Source organism: Euleptes europaea, chromosome 20 (genome assembly GCF_029931775.1).
Source record: "Euleptes europaea isolate rEulEur1 chromosome 20, rEulEur1.hap1, whole genome shotgun sequence".
In the NCBI taxonomy this organism is placed as follows: domain Eukaryota; kingdom Metazoa; phylum Chordata; class Lepidosauria; order Squamata; family Sphaerodactylidae; genus Euleptes; species Euleptes europaea.
In genome coordinates this window covers 7,795,642-7,813,515 of record NC_079331.1, presented here as the reverse complement: position 1 = coordinate 7,813,515, position 17,874 = coordinate 7,795,642, and the positions used below count along the sequence as shown (strand labels likewise).

At 49.3% G+C, this 17,874-nt stretch overlaps 1 protein-coding gene across 2 annotated transcripts in view; it reads right to left on the bottom strand.

Annotated features, from left to right (window-relative positions):
- The window catches only part of ZNF609 (zinc finger protein 609), a 74,106-nt gene that overhangs the window by 8,589 nt on the left and 47,643 nt on the right, over positions 1-17,874 (bottom strand). For both annotated transcript variants that reach the window (XM_056865887.1, XM_056865889.1), the window contains exons 2-3: positions 13,388-13,613; positions 245-332 (exon numbers count right to left, since the gene is read on the bottom strand). In XM_056865887.1, coding sequence (XP_056721865.1) covers positions 245-332; positions 13,388-13,613 — 314 coding nt within the window. The remainder of the gene's footprint in view (positions 1-244; positions 333-13,387; positions 13,614-17,874) is intronic.

The following is a 17,874-nucleotide window of genomic DNA, read 5'->3' as shown; positions in this document are numbered from 1 at the left end:
TGGCAAAGTTTGCCTACACAGGACATGCTTCACCTGGAGACTGCCAGGAGAACCACCTGGAGTGGGACGTTTGCTGAAAGAGGAAGAGAAAGCGTACGACAACACTCTCTCAAGGCAGTCCAGAACCAAGGCATCTTTTTTCTCTAGCAGGACACCACGTGGTAGGCAGTCGACGAGAGGGCTGCATGGAGTAAAGGCATCAAACACATACAGCAGGACAGACTCTCTCAGCTCTGTGCTTTACCTGGGTGGTGCCCAATCGTGCTGTGTGCAGTCCAGAAGCGTCCCCACATAAGTCTTATTCCTCCAGGTGACATTCACCACCAGCATACCTGTGGGAGCAAAGTAGGAGACGGTGAATGCTCAACTCTTCCCTTGACCCAGCCTACTGCTTAGTACAGGTCTGAACCAGTGCAGGAACAGAGTAATTCCCTGGGTTGCAGCTACTCCAGACTGCTCAAGAACTCAAGTACTACCTGCTTGAGGCTTCATATCTTCTTTGTTCTTTAGCCATGAACACAGGTGAAGACTTTCCCCTTGCAAGTTTGCCATACATGCAGCCCATTCAGCACAGTCATCAAGGCTGGGACTCCCAGTCAGTAAAACAGACAGTTACTAACTTTAACAAGAGGCAAACGTCACAAGGCGGCTATCAGTTATCTGAAAAGGCCTCACATGAACACATGAAGCTGCCTTCTACTGAATCAGACCCTTAGTCCATCAAAGTCAGTACTATCTACTCTGACGGCAGTGGCTCTCCAGGGTCTCAGGCAGAGGTCTTTCACATCACCTACTAGCCTAGTCCCTTTAACTGGAGATGCCGGGGATTGAACCTGGGACCTTCTGCATACCAAGCAGAGGCTCTACCACTGAGCCATGGCCCCCTCCCCTGCCTCCTTTAACAGCAGCAGTGCAGCAAGAACCAGATCTGAGCCCAGAACAAGCCCCCCCCCCCCGAAGGAGTCAGTCTCTCACTGGACAGGAGGAGTTAGTCAGACCATTTCCCCCCTGAACGTCGGACCGTCTTCTCTGTCTGCAAAGCACGACCCCCTTCCCAGCACAGGTAACAAAGGCCTGAGCTTAAGCACCCTCCTCTAAGCAGATTCCTAGCACTGGGGGCTCAGTAGGAAGGGGAAACAGAAGGATGAGCTTATGCTTTATTTCACACCACTGCAGTCATTCCGTAGCTCATCATGACAATTCCGCGCATTCAGATTATGGGATGAGTCGTCACGGCCTGTGCCTGCCTCTGATCTCAGGCAGTTGCCTGTCTAGCCGAGAAGGGCCAAGCAGACCACTAATCTCATGAGAACACATCACTTACGCTGGATGTGCAGACTTGCCCTGATTCCCCCCCCCCCCCATCAAAAAGGCTTTATAATGGGTACGGGAAAACAGGATGACTTGTGAGAGGATCTGACATTAGGGACAGCCGTCGGCTTTTCTCCGCCACAGATTCGCATGCTCAGTAATACCCACCCTGTGATCCAACTGCGGCCCCGGACCGGAACACAGAAGCCAGATGTACCGGTTGGGATGTCACATAAAGGATTCCCCCTCGGGATTCCCACTTCAGACCAGGCTTGAAAAACGACAATGCTCTACAAAACAGCCAACGTGTTTTGTGGCCTGCAATCCCAGCTTTTGGGGCTGGAGGAAGGAATGGGATTTCCCACTCTCAGGACTCCGCAGAGTTCCCGAGGGATGCTCTGAGAAAGTGAAGAGCCCATGTGCACAAGGGACACGGAGAGCACAAAGAACGCTGGCGCTGCCACTCTGAATCTCCTCCTACTCTTGGAGGCACTCACAGGAGAAGACGGGGCCCTTCAAAACGGCACCACACTCATTTTGAAGGACAGATGTGGGAGGGAAGTCTCTCTGTCCTCTTCTGTTCCCCACCCCACTAGTGGGAGAGGAGAATAAAGAAAAAAATTGGCTTCTGCTGGAACTTTGTTTAAAATATAAACTTAGAGGAGAGATGGCCAGGGTAATTCTGGATCCCAAATAGACCACAGCCTTGGCTGATCCATGCTTACATATTTGGGATGGGGGGGGGGGGAAGAGTAACAACTGTAGCTGCCATCTGTCTCTGGACACGACTGCAGATTTAATAGGAATGACACCACTGTCTTTCCAACATGTGTGTGTGTGTCAAACAGCCAAGTTGGCCGAGGGTGGGAGCACCATTACTCACAAGTCCAACCACAGAACTAGCTTCCCCAAGATGTCTTCTTAGACCAAAGTCACCAGCAGAGATGCCAATCATATCTCAACACATCCTAGACCTCCCCCAAAGTGACAAAGGCTCAAGCGTTTATATTAAGGTCCAAGGGGTTGGTGGTCTGTCAGGGTCAGGCTGGATGGGCTGGTAAGAGCTCGTCTGACAAGCAAGGTTGTAGGTCTATCCACGTTGGCAAACTGCCCTGATTTTGGGAAATGGAGGAGGGAGAACCAGACAAATCCCTTTCACAACTATTTCTGAGGCTTGAAGACATGAACACAGGATACTGCCTTATACTGAATCAGACCCTTGGTCCATCAAAATCAAAATTGTCTACTCAGACTGGCAGCGACTCTCCAGGGTCTCAGGCAGAGGTCTTTCACATCACCTACTTGCCTAGTCCCTTCAACTGGAGATGCCGGGGATTGAACCTGGGACCTTCTGCATGCCAAGCAGATGCTCTACCACTGAGCCACAGCCCCTCCCCAAATGCTAATGTGCATTTCTGGCACCCACCCTGGCTCCATTTTGCCAGGTGTCCCTAAGGTACAGCTTAAAAATCAGAACCACTTTGGTTCCCATAGTGAAAGCTTATCAACACTGCAGCACCTATGAAAATGCTCCCCCTGTGGCTATGAGATTTCAAGGCATCTCTTTTCTAAATTTTGTACATGTAGAGTTTTGCGCGGAATCCAGATTGTCCACGGTGTTCAGTTCTCATGAGAAAGATAAACCAGAGAAGATAAATATAGTGTGCATTCGTTTCTGGCCATCTCAGCTACCCGAAAAGAAAGAAAGCGCAGGCAGTGTGCGCAAAGGACGCCAGTGAGCAGAAAGCGATGCCTCCCCACTGAAGAAGTGAGCTGTGGCTCACGAAAGCTCATACCTTGGCAGAAAATATTTTTGTGAGTCTTTAAGGTGCTACTGGACTCTTGCTCTTTTCTACTACTGCAGACAGACTACCACGGCTACCCACTGTGAATTACCTCCCCACAACGCGTGGCTTCCTGGCTTCTCATTAAGAGCTCCGTTCCCACACACCAACGCCTCCTCACCACCTCTGCTCCTTGCCTGAGGACTCCAAATGCTGCGAAGCCTCCGATAATTAGGTTCCGGAGAAAGCGTGCAAATTGAATGGTTCTATGCAAAAGAAGCACGTCTGCATAATTTAAATTTGAGCCTGGAATCTGAAATCTCCTTGGTGCGCAATATGAATATGAGTTTCAGCTTTCGTGCAGAGGCAGAGAGAGAAGTCTGGCTTGTGCCCATCTCCATCAGAAAACAATTATGCTAAATAATCTTGTGTCATTAGCAGAGCCAGCTCAAGTGGGTCTTCCCCCTGCCCCCCACCCCCACCGATGACCTGCTCGGAAGACGGCAACACTGATTCACATGCATACCAGACCCATTAAGCAAGGTGCCCTTATCCGAGTGAGATAAAACCCCATCAGACAGTAATTGCAGGAAGAAAGGCAGGTGAGGCCAGGCATATACCGGTGCTGCTTGGACTGTGACGATGAATATTCAAGGGGACCAGAAAGGCACCGCCGGCAGCAGATGGATGCTTTGATCACAGCCCAGATTTCCCAGATGCTACTGAGCCACCCAACCCCACCCAAAGCACAGGAACTTAAAATCGGCATTTTCCTTGAACCAGCCCCACACATGAAGAAGAAGAGTTGGTTTTTACATGCTGACTTTCTCTACCACTTAAGGGAGATTAAACCCGCTCACAATTACCTTCCCTTCCCCTACCCACAACCGACCCCCTGGGAGGTAGGTGGGGCTGAGAGAGTTCTAAGAGAGCTGTGACTAGCCCAAGGTCACCCAGCTGGCTCGTGTGCAGGAGTGGGGAAACGAATCCAGTTCCCCAGATTAGCCTCCGCCGCTCATGCAGAGGAGCGGGGAATCAAACCCGGTTCTCCGGATCAGACTCCACTGCTCCAAACCACCGCTCTTGACCACAACAATATTCCCTTTTTCTAGAATAACAAAGGATACAGTAAGGTGTTTTGTATCACTTCAGACTTCTAGAACTTTTGCATTTCTTATGTCACCCACAGTGTCTGGTCCCATTTCTAAGGTGTGTGCATGGCAGGGGTCTCCTGCCTCCTTCTCGAAAAATATATAATAAAACCTACTTACTCACACTTGCACACTTTCCTACAGTGGATAGGTACTGCTTAAAAGCACATAAGCAGTCAGTATAGCTAACACACGATGAACATCCCATTTTCTTGAAAAGTATTGCAAGTTGCTAGAACTTTTTTGTAGGGGTGGAGGGGACCAGTGAGTTCATTGGAGATATGTGCGAATGTTCAATGGGCAGTGAGCCTATGTTGGTGCAATTTATACTCTATGTGGAAAGCGTGCTTGCTACACGTACCATGGAGTCCGCGGCACTAAATACCAAAGAGCCATGGAGGGATATGCATCTCCAAGAACTCTGGAGAGCCTCAAATTGATTTTCAGAGTGAAAGAATGCTGACATTTTCCCCACAGTGAGGAAGGTAAAATTGTCTCACATAAATTTCCCAACTTCAGGCACGGCTCTACACAAAATCTATTCTCTGCCACAGCGGGTTTTAAGGGCGACAGTTTAGGTACCAAACCGTTGCAGAATCCAGACCCCTGAAACTACAAAAACACCAGTGTGGCCTTGGGCAAGCAGGGGAGAGGAATACATGCCCCTCGCTATAGGCAGGGTGCCAGGAACGCGGAGCCCTTGCCACTAGGAAGGGCTGAAAAGGAGCAATTACACATTCACATCCCCGACCAGCAAGCTACTTCTAAATCCAGCTTATCTCAGACCCAGAGCGTGCCTGGACGCAGGTGAATGCATGCCCTCCCCACTGATGGAACACAAGGGTATTCTGCCTGCTTTGCCTGCTAGTGCCACGCGGGCTCCTCTGCTGCGTCTTGGACTGGTCCTTCTCATTCCCGTGGGCACCTCTGCCACGCCCTGGACTGGTCCTTTTCATTTCCGTGGGCTCCTCTGCCGCGCCCTGGACTGGTCCTTTTCATTCCCGTGGGCTCCTCTGCTGCGCCCTGGACTGGTCCTTCTAATTCCCGTGGGCTCCTCTGCCACACCCTGGACTGGTCCTTTTCATTCCCGTGGGCTCCTCTGCCACACCCTGGACTGGTCCTTCTCATTCCCGTGGGCTCCTCTGCCACGCCCTGGACTGGTCCTTCTCATTCCCGTGGGCTCCTCTGCCACGCCCTGGACTGGTCCTTCTCATTCCCGTGGGCTCCTCTGCAGCACCCTGGACTGGTCCATCTCCTTCCCCACCGTATCACCCTGATGCTCCAGGACCTGTCTTCCTGCAGGTGACACCCTCAACCAGCAGGCACCGGTTCTACGGCTCATTCGATGGGGAGGCTGTTTTTTTCTTTTCTTTCCGTAAGGCCTTTATGCTCGGGCTTCACACGCCGCTTTCCTGCAGAGCCTTACAAGTTAATTGCGTGGCACGACGCCAGCAGCTGCTTCCATCTCTGAGCTGGCAGGTCAGATTAGGAAGGACGTTCTGGCAGCCTGCCCGCTGCCATGATCACAGGAGAAAAGATGAAGAGCTCTGTAAAAGCAGAGACCTCAGCGGTGGCTGAACTGTCTCCCCCCCCCACCCTCCCTTCTTTGCCTGCTGCTCTGGCAACCAAACAAAGCGCCAGACTAATTGTAACTCTCGCTTGACACTCCGTGTCCTAGATTTAACCTACCTCCATCAATCACGCGCAAAAAAAATTCCCACAGCAAACAAACGCAGGACTATTTCGTGAAATGCCAGATAATTTGCAAAGCAAGACTTTTAACCCACCTGCTTCTGAAGAAGAAACCTTTTTCTTTGGGGGGGAGGAGAGGCAGAGAAGGGGGGAGGGGCCATGCTTGGCAAGCTCTACTAATCCAGAGCCAATTATGATTAAGGCATGCAGAACAGCACGCTGGCGGAGGGAAGACTTAATCGCAGAGCTGCCAACCCTCCTGCACAACCCCTTTCGTTTTGTACTCTTCCTTAGCTCTTGTCTAGCACTCTGCAAAGCAGGGAATCAGGGCAACAGTCCCTGCTGTTATAGGGCCAGAGAGATGCATCAGCTTGTCTAAAAATCACTTCAGCAGGCCAGCTGCCAAGCCTGAATTCGTTGGGTTGGTGCAGGCTGGTCGCCTGAGACTCCAAACCAAAGCCATTTACGGATGCCAGTTCGGTTATGACCCATGATGATTGTGGGGATCTTTCGAGACCACTGTTTTTCTACATAATAAATATCCACTTTGTGACTCGTCTGCAGTGGGTATGTCGGGGGGGGGGCGCTGGGGATCCTGACATATTTCCCCACGGAAGCACTCCTGATGCGCTTCCCTGCCACTCGATAACAATTTCATGTTGCTGGGGAAAATGTGTCCCTCTCCCAGCAGTGTCTGTGAATGTTTTGTGGAATGGGACTGCGTAAGTCTCCCTACGAAAGTGTCATGGCCCTTGCGGAAGGGCTGTAGCTCAGTGGTAGAGCATCTGCTTGGCATGCAGAAGGTCCCAGGTTCAATCCCCGGCATCTCCAGTCAAAGGGACCAGGCAAATAGGTGGTGAGACCCTGGAGAGCCGCTGCCGGTCTGAGTAGACAATACTGACTTCGATGGACCAAGGGTCTGATTCAGTATAAGGCAGCTTCATGCGTTCATGTGTGTTCGCTATTCCTGCTGAATAATGCCCGTGACATCACGGAGTACAGCACTGCAGGCTTTCCTCTCTTCCTTGACCTCCCAGTCCCATTTGGTCAATGCTTTTAAAGTTTTATTGGATTTCCTTTCTTCTCTGTTTCTGCTTATTCCCAGGCTGAGTACTTTATATCACTCAAGCTTTTTTCCAGTCTATGCATCTGCCTCGTCCTTGCTTCTCTTATGTTTCAAGACTGTTTGGTTATAAGCCTGCAGACAGAAACTGTCTGTAACTTATTTTGGATAAATACTTGTGCCATGGAAGCTTGCTGGGTAACCTTGAGCCAGTCACACACTCTCAGGCTAACCGACCTCACAGGGTTGTTGTGGGGGTAAAATGGAGGAGACAAGAACACTTTAAGCCACTTTGGATCCCCGTTAAATCCTCGTTGGGCAGAAAGGCAGGGTACAAATAAAGTCATTTTTAAAAATACATTAAATACCATCCCCAGTTCCAGTAATGGGAGTGCACATCTCCCATAATTTGGGCCTTAGTTTCCACAGAAACCAGGAAAAGAAGTGCCAGTTTGAGAATCCTTTCTCCTCCTGCTCCAAATAACCCTCTTTTACAAGACCTTTCCTATTCTCATTTCAATGCTTATAAAACCACTAGAAGTTTACAGGCAGGGAGGAAAGAGGGAGATCGCGTTTCAGTAAAAGCTATTAACGTTACCCACAGCTAGAAATATGCAGGTTTTTAAAAAAGAAAATGGCCATCGATTCTCTAATTTGTAGACTGCAAACCAGCCACTAAGTTTTGAGTTCCCTCGTAGAGCCTGAGACTGAATTATGCACAATTGAAAGGGCTTTGTACACGGCGAGCTCCTCCGCAACGGCAGCACCTTTTCCCTTTTATTTCCACCTGGAGACTCCAGAGAGCGGCCTCTCCTCTTTCAAAGAAAACGTACACCTCTTGGAACAAAAAAAAAAGGGGGGGGGGAGAAAGAAAGGAATACTGCAAGCCAGGGTGCCTCTCACCTCCACGAGATAAAAGGGAGAGAGATTTGGAGGAACATGCTTCTGACGTTTCCTTTGTGCAGCAGCTGCCGTTGCCATGCAGTGATCCTTGTTGCTATGAAGATCTCCATGTCAGACAATGGTTTTTTAGCTCCCAGCATTGTTGCTATTGGCTGTGATATTTCCCAGGTGAACAGGGCTGGTGCTTGAATCATCCGTTGAAAGAGTTGGCAGCAACGGTTGCGCCCCCCCCCCACAAGCAGGTCCGGGGAGACTGGAGGCTCTCTCTCTCTTCAGCTGCCAGGCTTCACTCCAGGTGGCATTAATCACAACAAGAGGAAAAGGGATCCTGGCATCGACTGAAGCAGCCGACAGGAGTGCCGCATTCCAGGATAATTAGATCCATTAATGATCCCGGCAGATCAGACTCCAGCCTAACAGAATTAGGGAGCCTGCTAGGACAGCTGTCTTAAAATGTCCTTCGGAGCATTTTACACAACGTTGTCCTGCAAAAGGCAGGCGGGCGGGCAGAACACGCTGCAGCGCAGAGTCTGCTGCCGTATGGAATCGAAAGAGCAGATGGCCACCAAACTGGATGCCCCCCTCAGGATACAGCAGAGAGGAAGAATGGATGAAACCCTCATGTCGGCTGTGAGCCACAGGAAGGGATTTTGGACATTATGAGGGACACCACCCCACTCTCTATACGTCCCGACGGAACATGCTTCCGTCCTGCTTTTTCTTCCTCCGAAACCCGGATGATTTTTCTCCTAAGATAGAATTGCACTCCCTCCATTCAGGCCCAGGGGATGAACACGCTAGCTATCAAGCAGATACAGAAAGAGAGAGGCTTTATGGCCACAGGGTCACCAGCTCAGCAACAAATCTTATTTGGTCCCCACTCCCCAAGCCAGAAATAGCTGTATAAGTCATTGGCGGCACATCCCTGGCCCTGAAAGAAGAAGAGGAGTCGGTTTTTATATGCCAGCTTTCTCTACCACTTAAGGGAGACTCAAACCGGCTTACAATCACCTTCCCTTCCTCTCCCAACAGCAGACACCCTGTGAGGTAGGTGGGGCTGAGAGAGCTGTGACTAGGCCAGGGTCACCCAGCTGGTTTCGTGTGTAGGAGCGGGGAAACAAATCCAGCTCACCCGATTAGCCTCCGCCGCTCATGTGGAGGAGTGGGGAATCAAACCCGGTTCTCCACTTCGCCACCGACCCACACTGAGCAATCCCTGCTACAATCCCTGCCCCGATGAAATAGTCCAGGGGCCCCTCCCTACCTTGCTGCTATTGGGAACTTTTATGGCTTTTCCCAACCTGACAAACAGCAACATTTAAGGCAAGGGAGTAGCAGGGCAGAAGCCGCCCTGCAAGAAGTGAATGGGGGATACAGGCTTATTTATTTATTTATTTAAAAAATTGTCTGCCCTGCTCGAGGGGGCTCACAGCTAAATCAATGAAGCGAAATCAGGAAAAACAAAAATAAATTGCACCAATAAAAACACAAGCAAACCAATCCAAGTAATAAATAACACAGCCAATTAAAATACACCAATTAAAAACACCCACCAAAGGCATAGAAGCACATAAAACAGAGCAGTCTAACATGGTATTTATAGCCTAAGAGCAGACCGCCTAAGAGCATTCAGCCGAAGAGCAAACCATAAAGCAGCTGAAGAAACTCCTCAGTTAAATGCGTGGGCAAACAGATATATTTTGGCCTGGCACCTAATGGCAATGAAAGGAGGTGCCAGGTGAGCCTCCAAGGGGAAGGATTCTGCAGGCAGGATATCAGCCCTGAAAAGGACCCTTGACTGGCCTTACCTCTGCAGGTGGGAGCGCAGAGGGCAGGCTCGAGAAGAGGATCTCAACTGGCAGGCTGGACAAGACAGGAGGAGGCTTACAAGAGGGCACTGTGCTTGCCCGTCAAACTCCTAAGGAAGAAAAGTAAGGTCTGGCCTGCTGATTCTTAAGAGAACAGACCATACAATCACAGCATCATCATACAGTTGGAAGGGACCACTAGGGTCATCTAGTCCCACCCCCTGCACAATGCAGGAAATTCACAACTACCTCCCCCTGTACACCCCCAGTGACCCCTACTCCATGCCCAGAAGATGGCCAAGATGCCCTCCCTCTCATCATCTGCTTAAGGTCATAGAATCAGCATTGCTGACAGATGGCCACCTAGCCTCTTCTAAAAAAACCTCCAGGGAAGGAGAGCTGACCGCCTCCTGAGGAAGCCTGTTCCATTGAGGAACCGCTCTGTTAGAAATTTTTTCCTAATGTCTAGATCACTTCTCTCCTGTCCCTTTTGTTGGGAGGAGGAAAATAAATTCCTGCCATCCACAGTTTTCAGGCTCAGTACTGTGCAAATGAAATGCTTCAACCAGTGAACATGCTTCAACCAGCCCGACATCCACGCAGCACAACTAAATGGGGGTGGGCGGCATACTTCTTGCCCAATCACACCAACTGGACCCTACGCGAGAGTTCAGATCTGAAAGACACGCAGCCTCCCGCAGGAAAGACACGGTTTCTGACAGCAGGGACCACGCAGCAACCAGAGTGGCCCGCCAGGCAAGACCTCTGCACACATTCACGGAAAACGAGCGGAGGCTAAAAATAGCTAAAGCGGCAGGAATCGCAGAATGCCTCCAAGGCAAGACCTGAAATTATAGCTGCTCTGAAAGGGCTAACGCGGAAGGACAGGCTCAGATCGGCGGTGGGGGGGGGGGAAGAGGGCGGAAGGCTGCAAAAAACCATTAAAGCGTGACGGGGAGAGGGATGGCAGCCAGCAGCGTAGCGCGGGTGTCACACCCCATTTGCCTCTCGCAGATGCTTTCTCCAAGAACATGGGCTGCAAAACCAGGGGGCTTAACTGGGAATCAGCATAGGCCAAGAGATGCAGCTTTATAGTCAGACCTCCGGAAGGACTGGATTCTTTCATGGCATTTTCACCTCCAGAGAGCTGGGTCCCAAGGGCATACCCCTCCCCCCCCCACATGCCACCTTCTCGATAACCTCTGCCTGGAAAGTGTGAAATATGAAATCATTTTCATTTCCCCTGTTCTCACTGTGCCGTTTCTTGGTTATTTCAGAGGCAGGGGATAAGACGAGGAATGCTTGGGGCTTTCTGGGAGGAGGCCGACAATCGGATTCAGACAATCTAGTCAGCGGCTTTTGCTCTGCGCTTCTTGGTTAGTACGGCAGGATCCAATCTTTGGAAACTGTCACTTCTAAAACATGGAAGGCTCAAATCTAAATTCTCATTTGAAGCCCAGCTAAGCTATCAAAGAGTGGAAGGATGCTTATATGTAATGCTTTAATGACACAGATACAAAGTTCTTACTATTAATTCCCCTTCCTTTCCCTATTTCTTTCTGTACCCCAATTATAAAAATAAAATGTATGGGGGGGGGGGGAGTGTGGAAGAAAAACACCAAGAGGGATTATTATTATTATGTTCACCTCTTGTTCCATAATGTCTTCAACAAGATTTTATTTCCATAATGTCTTCAACAAGATTTTATTTTCAGTCTAATAAACAAGTTAAAAAGAAAGCTAATAGGGAGGGACCATCAACCAAGGCAAGTCCAGAGATTTAAAAAAGGTTGGTATAGACATGTGTTTGCGTGTTAAGTGCCGTCAAGTCACTTCCGACTCATGGTGACCCTACGAATCAATGTCCTCCAAAAAGTCCTATCTTTGACAGCCTTGCTCAGATCTTGCAAATTGAGGGCTGTGGCTTCCTTTACAGAGCCAATCCATCTCTTGTTGGGTCCTCCTCTTTTCCTGCTGCCCTCAACTTTTCCTAGCCTGACTGTCTTTTCCAGTGACTCTCATCTTCTCATAATGTGACCAAAATACAATAGCCTCAGTTTAGTCATTTTAGCTTCTAGGGTCATAATCCGGTGTTATTGATCAGTTAACCTGATTTGCTCTTTATTCACAGGATTTGGCATGAGGCAGTAAAAACGCCAGTGTATCGTCCCAGTTGGGGGGGGGGGGCGGGAGGTGGAGAATACTTGTCATTCTTTTGGTGTCTTATCAAATTATAGCCTCTTAGAATCTGTCAACTCCAGCCTGTCTGGCATTGCATCAAAATGGATCTGTAACAGGCCAAGGAGATGCATTTTGCATCTCAGCAAGATGCTGTCCCTGCCATCACTCTCGCTCAAGATAATTGACTACCTCCCAGGTCCTGGCTGGCTGGCTGCCTGGGAGAACTGCATCTCTTCAAGAGCAAAGAGGATGGGGCGGCGCTGGCAGCCGTGGGAGCGCGGACGCTTTCAGGGAGGGGAATGCACCTGTTATTCACCCCCCCCCAGCTGAAAACAAAGTCATTCCAAGATGGAGAGAGCTCATTTACACATCTGGCAAACAACTACTTTGTCTGTGGTGCTGGGCTGACTTGAAAGAATCTTTAACCTGAACAAAGATCTGGAACAAGGGGTGGTCTTTTTTTTTGGTAGATGCCAGGTATAGAAGAATGAGCCCCATGGTGCAGAGTGGTAAGATACAGTACTGCAGTCCAAGCTCTGCTCACAACCTGAGTTCGATCCCAACGGAAGTTGGTTTCAGGTAGCTGGCTCAAGGTTGACTCAGCCTTCCATCCTTCCAAGGTCAGTAAAATGAGTAACCAGCTTGCTGGGGGTAAAGGGGAGATGACTGGGGAAGGCACTTGCAAACCAACTTGTAAAAACAAAGTCTGCCTAGGAAACATCGGGGTGTGATGTCACCCCATGGGTCAGGAATGACCTGGTGCTTGCACAGGGGACCTTTACCTTTTTAAGGTATAGAAGTAGATGAATAATTCAGATCATGAGAGGGAGGGCACCTTGGCCATCTTCTGGGCATAGAATATGAGTCAGTGAGGGTGTTGGGGCGGGGGAGGTAGTTAGGAATTTCCTGCATTGTGCAGGGGGTTGGACTAGATGATTCTGGTGGTACTTTCCAACTCTATGATGCTATGATTTCAAGCTCCTAGCAGGTAAAATGCTCAGCTCGTAGATCAAGAGATGCTTTCTCTAGCTCTTAAATGCCGAACAAGACACCACCACTGGAAATTTTTTAAAAAGGCTTTCTTGTGCCTAAGCTTAGGAGCCCAAGTCAACGAATCAAGGCAACTGCCTAAAGCAGGAAGAGCCAACTGCACAGACCTTGGGTGGCTCTCCACCTCAAGAGCCAGGTGCTTGGACTTGGGGGGTCAACCGAGAAGGGGCGGAGCCAGTGGTGGAAGGGTCAGGAAGCAATCGCAGAGCACGTGCTGCAAAAGCCTCTGAGGAATGCTCTCACTTGCGTGTGGGGAGAGAAGCCTGTTCTTGTGAGCAGCAGCACCGCCCAGACTAAGAGCACGGCACAAGATGGCAGAGTGCCCCGAGGCACGTTTTCACTTTGTGCAATAGACTGCGCCACTGGGGCGGGGCGAGGCACTGTATCCGGGGCACCGTTTGACCAAAGATGGTCTTAAAACAAGATGTCACTGAAGGGACCTACCGTCCTCCGTCTCCTGCCACACGATGCCCTCCAGATTGACGCTGGTGCCAGGTTCACAGGGGCCCAAGCACTCTGGCTCGGTAGCCAGGGCCACGTCACAGGTGTTCACCCCCACAGAGCGAGTGCGTACCATGATCTGCTCGCAAGGGGACGAGATATCACTGTTGACAACGGGGACAAGAAGATGCAGCGGTAGCACTGCGGGGGTGGACACTGGAGACTCCATCTGGAAAAAAAGAAAGAAAGAAATGTGGTAGTTGTACAATAAGTGAGGAGGAGATGAATGAGGGGCAGCTGGATGTCCCTTTCTTCTGAAATATCCCCAAACCAGGATTGTCCTGGCTGGTCAGGCCTCTGTAGCCATTGGGCTTGATCCGTAGAAGTAGGCACGACTGGTCTGCATCTAGTAAATCTGCTGATGGGAGAACAGAATCCAGTAGGATTGCTGACATCCCCGACTGGCATTGCAAATCCAGCATGTTACAAAGCCTTGATAGCTGGAGACGTCGTCGCAGCCATCTGTTCAAATGTTCATACACAGCCAGAAATCTGGCATGGAAGCTCCAATCACATTTAATTCATTCTCCAACACACTGTTCTCTCTGGTGTGACAGTTTTGTTCTCCAACCTACTGCATACTACATTTCAAGCAATGTAGCTTGGCCTGTGTGTGTGTATGTTAAGTGCCATCAAGTTGCTTCCAACTCATGGCGACCCTATGAATCAATGTCCTATCTTTGACAGACTCGCTCAGATCTTGCAAATTGAGGGCTGTGGCTTCCTTTATTGAGTCAATCCATCTCTTGTTGGGTCTTCCTCTTTTCCTGCTGCCCTCAACTTTTCCTAGCACGACTGTCTTTTCTAGTGACTCTTGCCTTCTCATAATGTGACCAAAATACGGTAGCCTCAGTTTAGTCATTTTATCTTCTAGGGTCAGTTCAGGCTTGATTTGATCTATAACCCACTGATTTGGTTTTTGGGGCAGACCACGGTATCCGTGACACTCTCCTCCAACACCACATTTTAAAAGAATCTACTTGTCCTGCCCACCTTTAAAAGTCCAGAAAGTGTTTGTGCTTAAATATATGCTAGAAAAATGCAGCTGCCTTACAGTGTGTTCACAACAGCTTATAAAATACCTCAGTAGCTACTGTGTAAGCAATGGCAAGCTACGTACTCCCCGGTGCCCTAATGTTAATGTGTGTATATGTGCAAGATGGTGTGGCCCTGATTGGGCAGAAAGGTGACATACAGATTTTGCATATTAACAAAATTAATAATAAAGACGCATCCACTCCTTCAGAGGTTTTGGAGGACCAGCCACTTCACCTCCCACCACAGGGAACACACAGACGAACACATGATGCGAATCAGACCATTGGTCCATCAAAGTCAGTACTGTCCACTCAGGCTGGCGGAGGCTCTCAGTCCTTCACATCATCTACCAAAGGTAAAGGTAATGGTAGTCCCCTGTGCAAGCACCGGGTCATTACTGACCCATGGGGTGACATCACATCCCAATGTTTACTAGGCAGACTGTGTTTACGGGGTGGTTTGCCATGGCCTTCCCCAGTCATCTACACTTTACCCCCAGCAAGCTGGGTACTCATTTTACCAACTTCAGAAGGATGGAAGGCTGGGTCAACCTTGAGCCGGCTACCTGAAACCGACTTCTGTCAGGATTGAACTCAGGTCATGAGCAGAGCTTTTGAGTGCAGTACTGCAGCTTACCACTCTGCCCCTGATCTTTTTACTTGGAGATGCCGGGGATTGAACCTGGGACCTTCTGCATGCCAGTCAGAGGCTCACCCACTGAGCCACAGCCTTTTCCTTGACAACTAAAAGGCAGCTCTTTTCTCCCATGGGGGAGGGAGCGATGAGAAGGGAAAGAGCTGAAGAGATGCTGCTGGATGCTGGTGAAAAAATCAGAGTTCTGAAGGGTGGAAATGCCTAGCTAAGGACGCTTAGAGAAGCAGAGCTCCATGCAAGTCCCAGGGCAGGAAGAAAACTGAGGCAGAGGAGACATCCTCCTATTGAGACCAGACGTCAGACAACCACCCCACCTCCAGAATCCCGATCACAGCAAGCACTCATGAATAGAGAGGCTGTCTTCCTCCGAGTGAGAAGCACATTTGAACACATGAAGCTGCCTTATACTGAATCAGACCCTTGGTCCATCCAAGTCAGTATTGTCTACTCAGACCGGTAGCCGCTCTCCAGGGTCTCAAGTAGAGGTCATTCACATCACCTACCTGCCTGGTCCCTTTAACTAGAGATGCCGGGGATTGAACCTGGGCCCTTGTGCATGCCAAGCAGAGGCTCTACTACTGAGCCACAGTCCCTCCCCTCCACATTAAACTTGCAACAGTGACAGAGGAAGGGTTTGCAACTCATTAGCTGATGCATTACAGAAGTCTTCTACGATTCTCGGTTACGCTCCTGCCTGGAGACTGAAGAAGAAAATGGCGGGAGCTCCGGCAGTGCCAGCTTAGTGCCCTGTTAAGAGAGGCGAGAGGTGCTCTCACGTTTACCCTCCAGCGCACACAATTCTCATTAAACTTCTACAGTCACAAAAAGCAATAACGGAGTGAAACAGCTGCCTCCCCTTTGGCAAGGTTCGGTGCCTGGGAACGTGGGCTACGCTGAGCTCTGGGGATGGATTTTCACTTCCAGTCGTGTTAACACAGCAGAACAAAAAACACTAAGAGTGCCTTTTGCCTGCTCACCCGCATTTGGCTCCTGTGTACACGTCCTTGCTCCGGACAGCTGAACAAAGGCAAATATAATCTGATCAACATTTAAGACTGGCTGCCAGTTTAACTGAAGGTGACAGAGCTGGACAGATCTGCACAGGAGGGTGGCAGAACCTGTGCCGCAGCTCTCCCTGGAGCAGGAAACCTGCGTCTCAGCTGTACGACTTCGGCCTGCAAACTGGGGGAGGGGGTTTCACACGATTGAACACTCTCTCATGAAAACACATTTCTATACACTGAAAACCAGCCTGTCGAGGAGGAGGCCAGACTTTAAAACTATCCTTGCGCGTACCCCCTGTGATTTACATATACACACCGAAAACACCAGCTCAGTACAAATTCATGCAGCCGATCTGATAGGCTCCTGCCTTCAAAACCTCATGCCACATTAAACCAGTTTTAAGCAAACCTGTTTGGTTGGTTAGAGGAAACCAGAAATGGAAGAGGGAATCAGCGTGCAAGTCTGAAACACACCTCTCTATTTCAAAACAGTCTTTGGAGAAGATCACAATGCAATGTCTGAGCCTACATCACTGTGGCGAACCTAATAAATGTACTGTATTTTAAAATGCCTTATGTGAACCCCCCCCCTGTTTAAGAAGAAGAGGAGTTGGTTTTTATATGCCGACTTTCTCTACCAAGGAAGACTCAAACCGGCTTACAATCACCTCCCCTTCCCCTCCCCACAACAGACACCCTGTGAGTTAGGTGGGGCTGAGAGAACTGTGACTAGCCCCAAGTCACCCAGCTGACTTTGTATGTAGGAGTGGGGAAACAAATCCAGATTTGATGTCGGGTCACTCTTTCCTTACAATTTGCATGGTCTCCTCTAAAATGTTTGTCCTTGGTAAGCAGTGGCCTCCATTTTAATATTTAGTCTAAGTTTCCTGTCATGAGGAACCTTGCATTTTATACTTAGTGTTGGTTTTAATGTATAATAAAATACTGAAAGGGTGCTTAAAGGGGGGGAAAACCCACTGCCTTTATCTCTGGAGCAGTTCTCATGGCACTGAATGTACATAGTCCTTTGAATGTACATAGGGGGGAAGGAGAATCTCATGTGCTGAAGAGAAGCTTCCATCAAATAAATGGGGTATTTCCCTGGTGAGTGGATTTATGGAAGCCTGCCGATTCGCCTAGCTTCCTGCTTAAGGAGGACTCTGAGATGACAGCAGAATGGCTCCTAGAGGGGTAAAAATTGGGCTGTCTGAAGACTCTGCAAATTCATCATGCATTTACTGAGTCTCCAAAGTTTTGGGTGCAAAAATTGATTCATTTGAGCGAACAAATTGAGACATTTATTGAGAAAAGACATTAGAGCAGGCCTCACAGTAATCCAAGCCACGGCAACACTTGCTGCATACAACACAAATCCTATTGCACTGTTTATTGGATGCCCCATTCTGTTGATTGTATTGACTTACTCTGGGTAATCCGCCTTGATTCCTAGTGAGAAAGGTGGACTATAACTAACATCATCATCATCAAAAACAACAGGAATGGACAAATCTATGGAGGAGAGATCTACCAATGGCTACTAGCCATAGTGACCAAAGGGAACCTCCTTGTTCAGAGGTAGAAAACCTCTGAATACCTGGCAAGCAACATTTGGGGAAGCCCTTGGCTTCTATGCCCTGTTGTTGGCACTCCATAATAACTGGTTGGCCACAGTGTGAGACAGTTGGAACTGGATGGACCACTGATTTGATCCAGCAGGGCTCTTCTTAGGTTCTT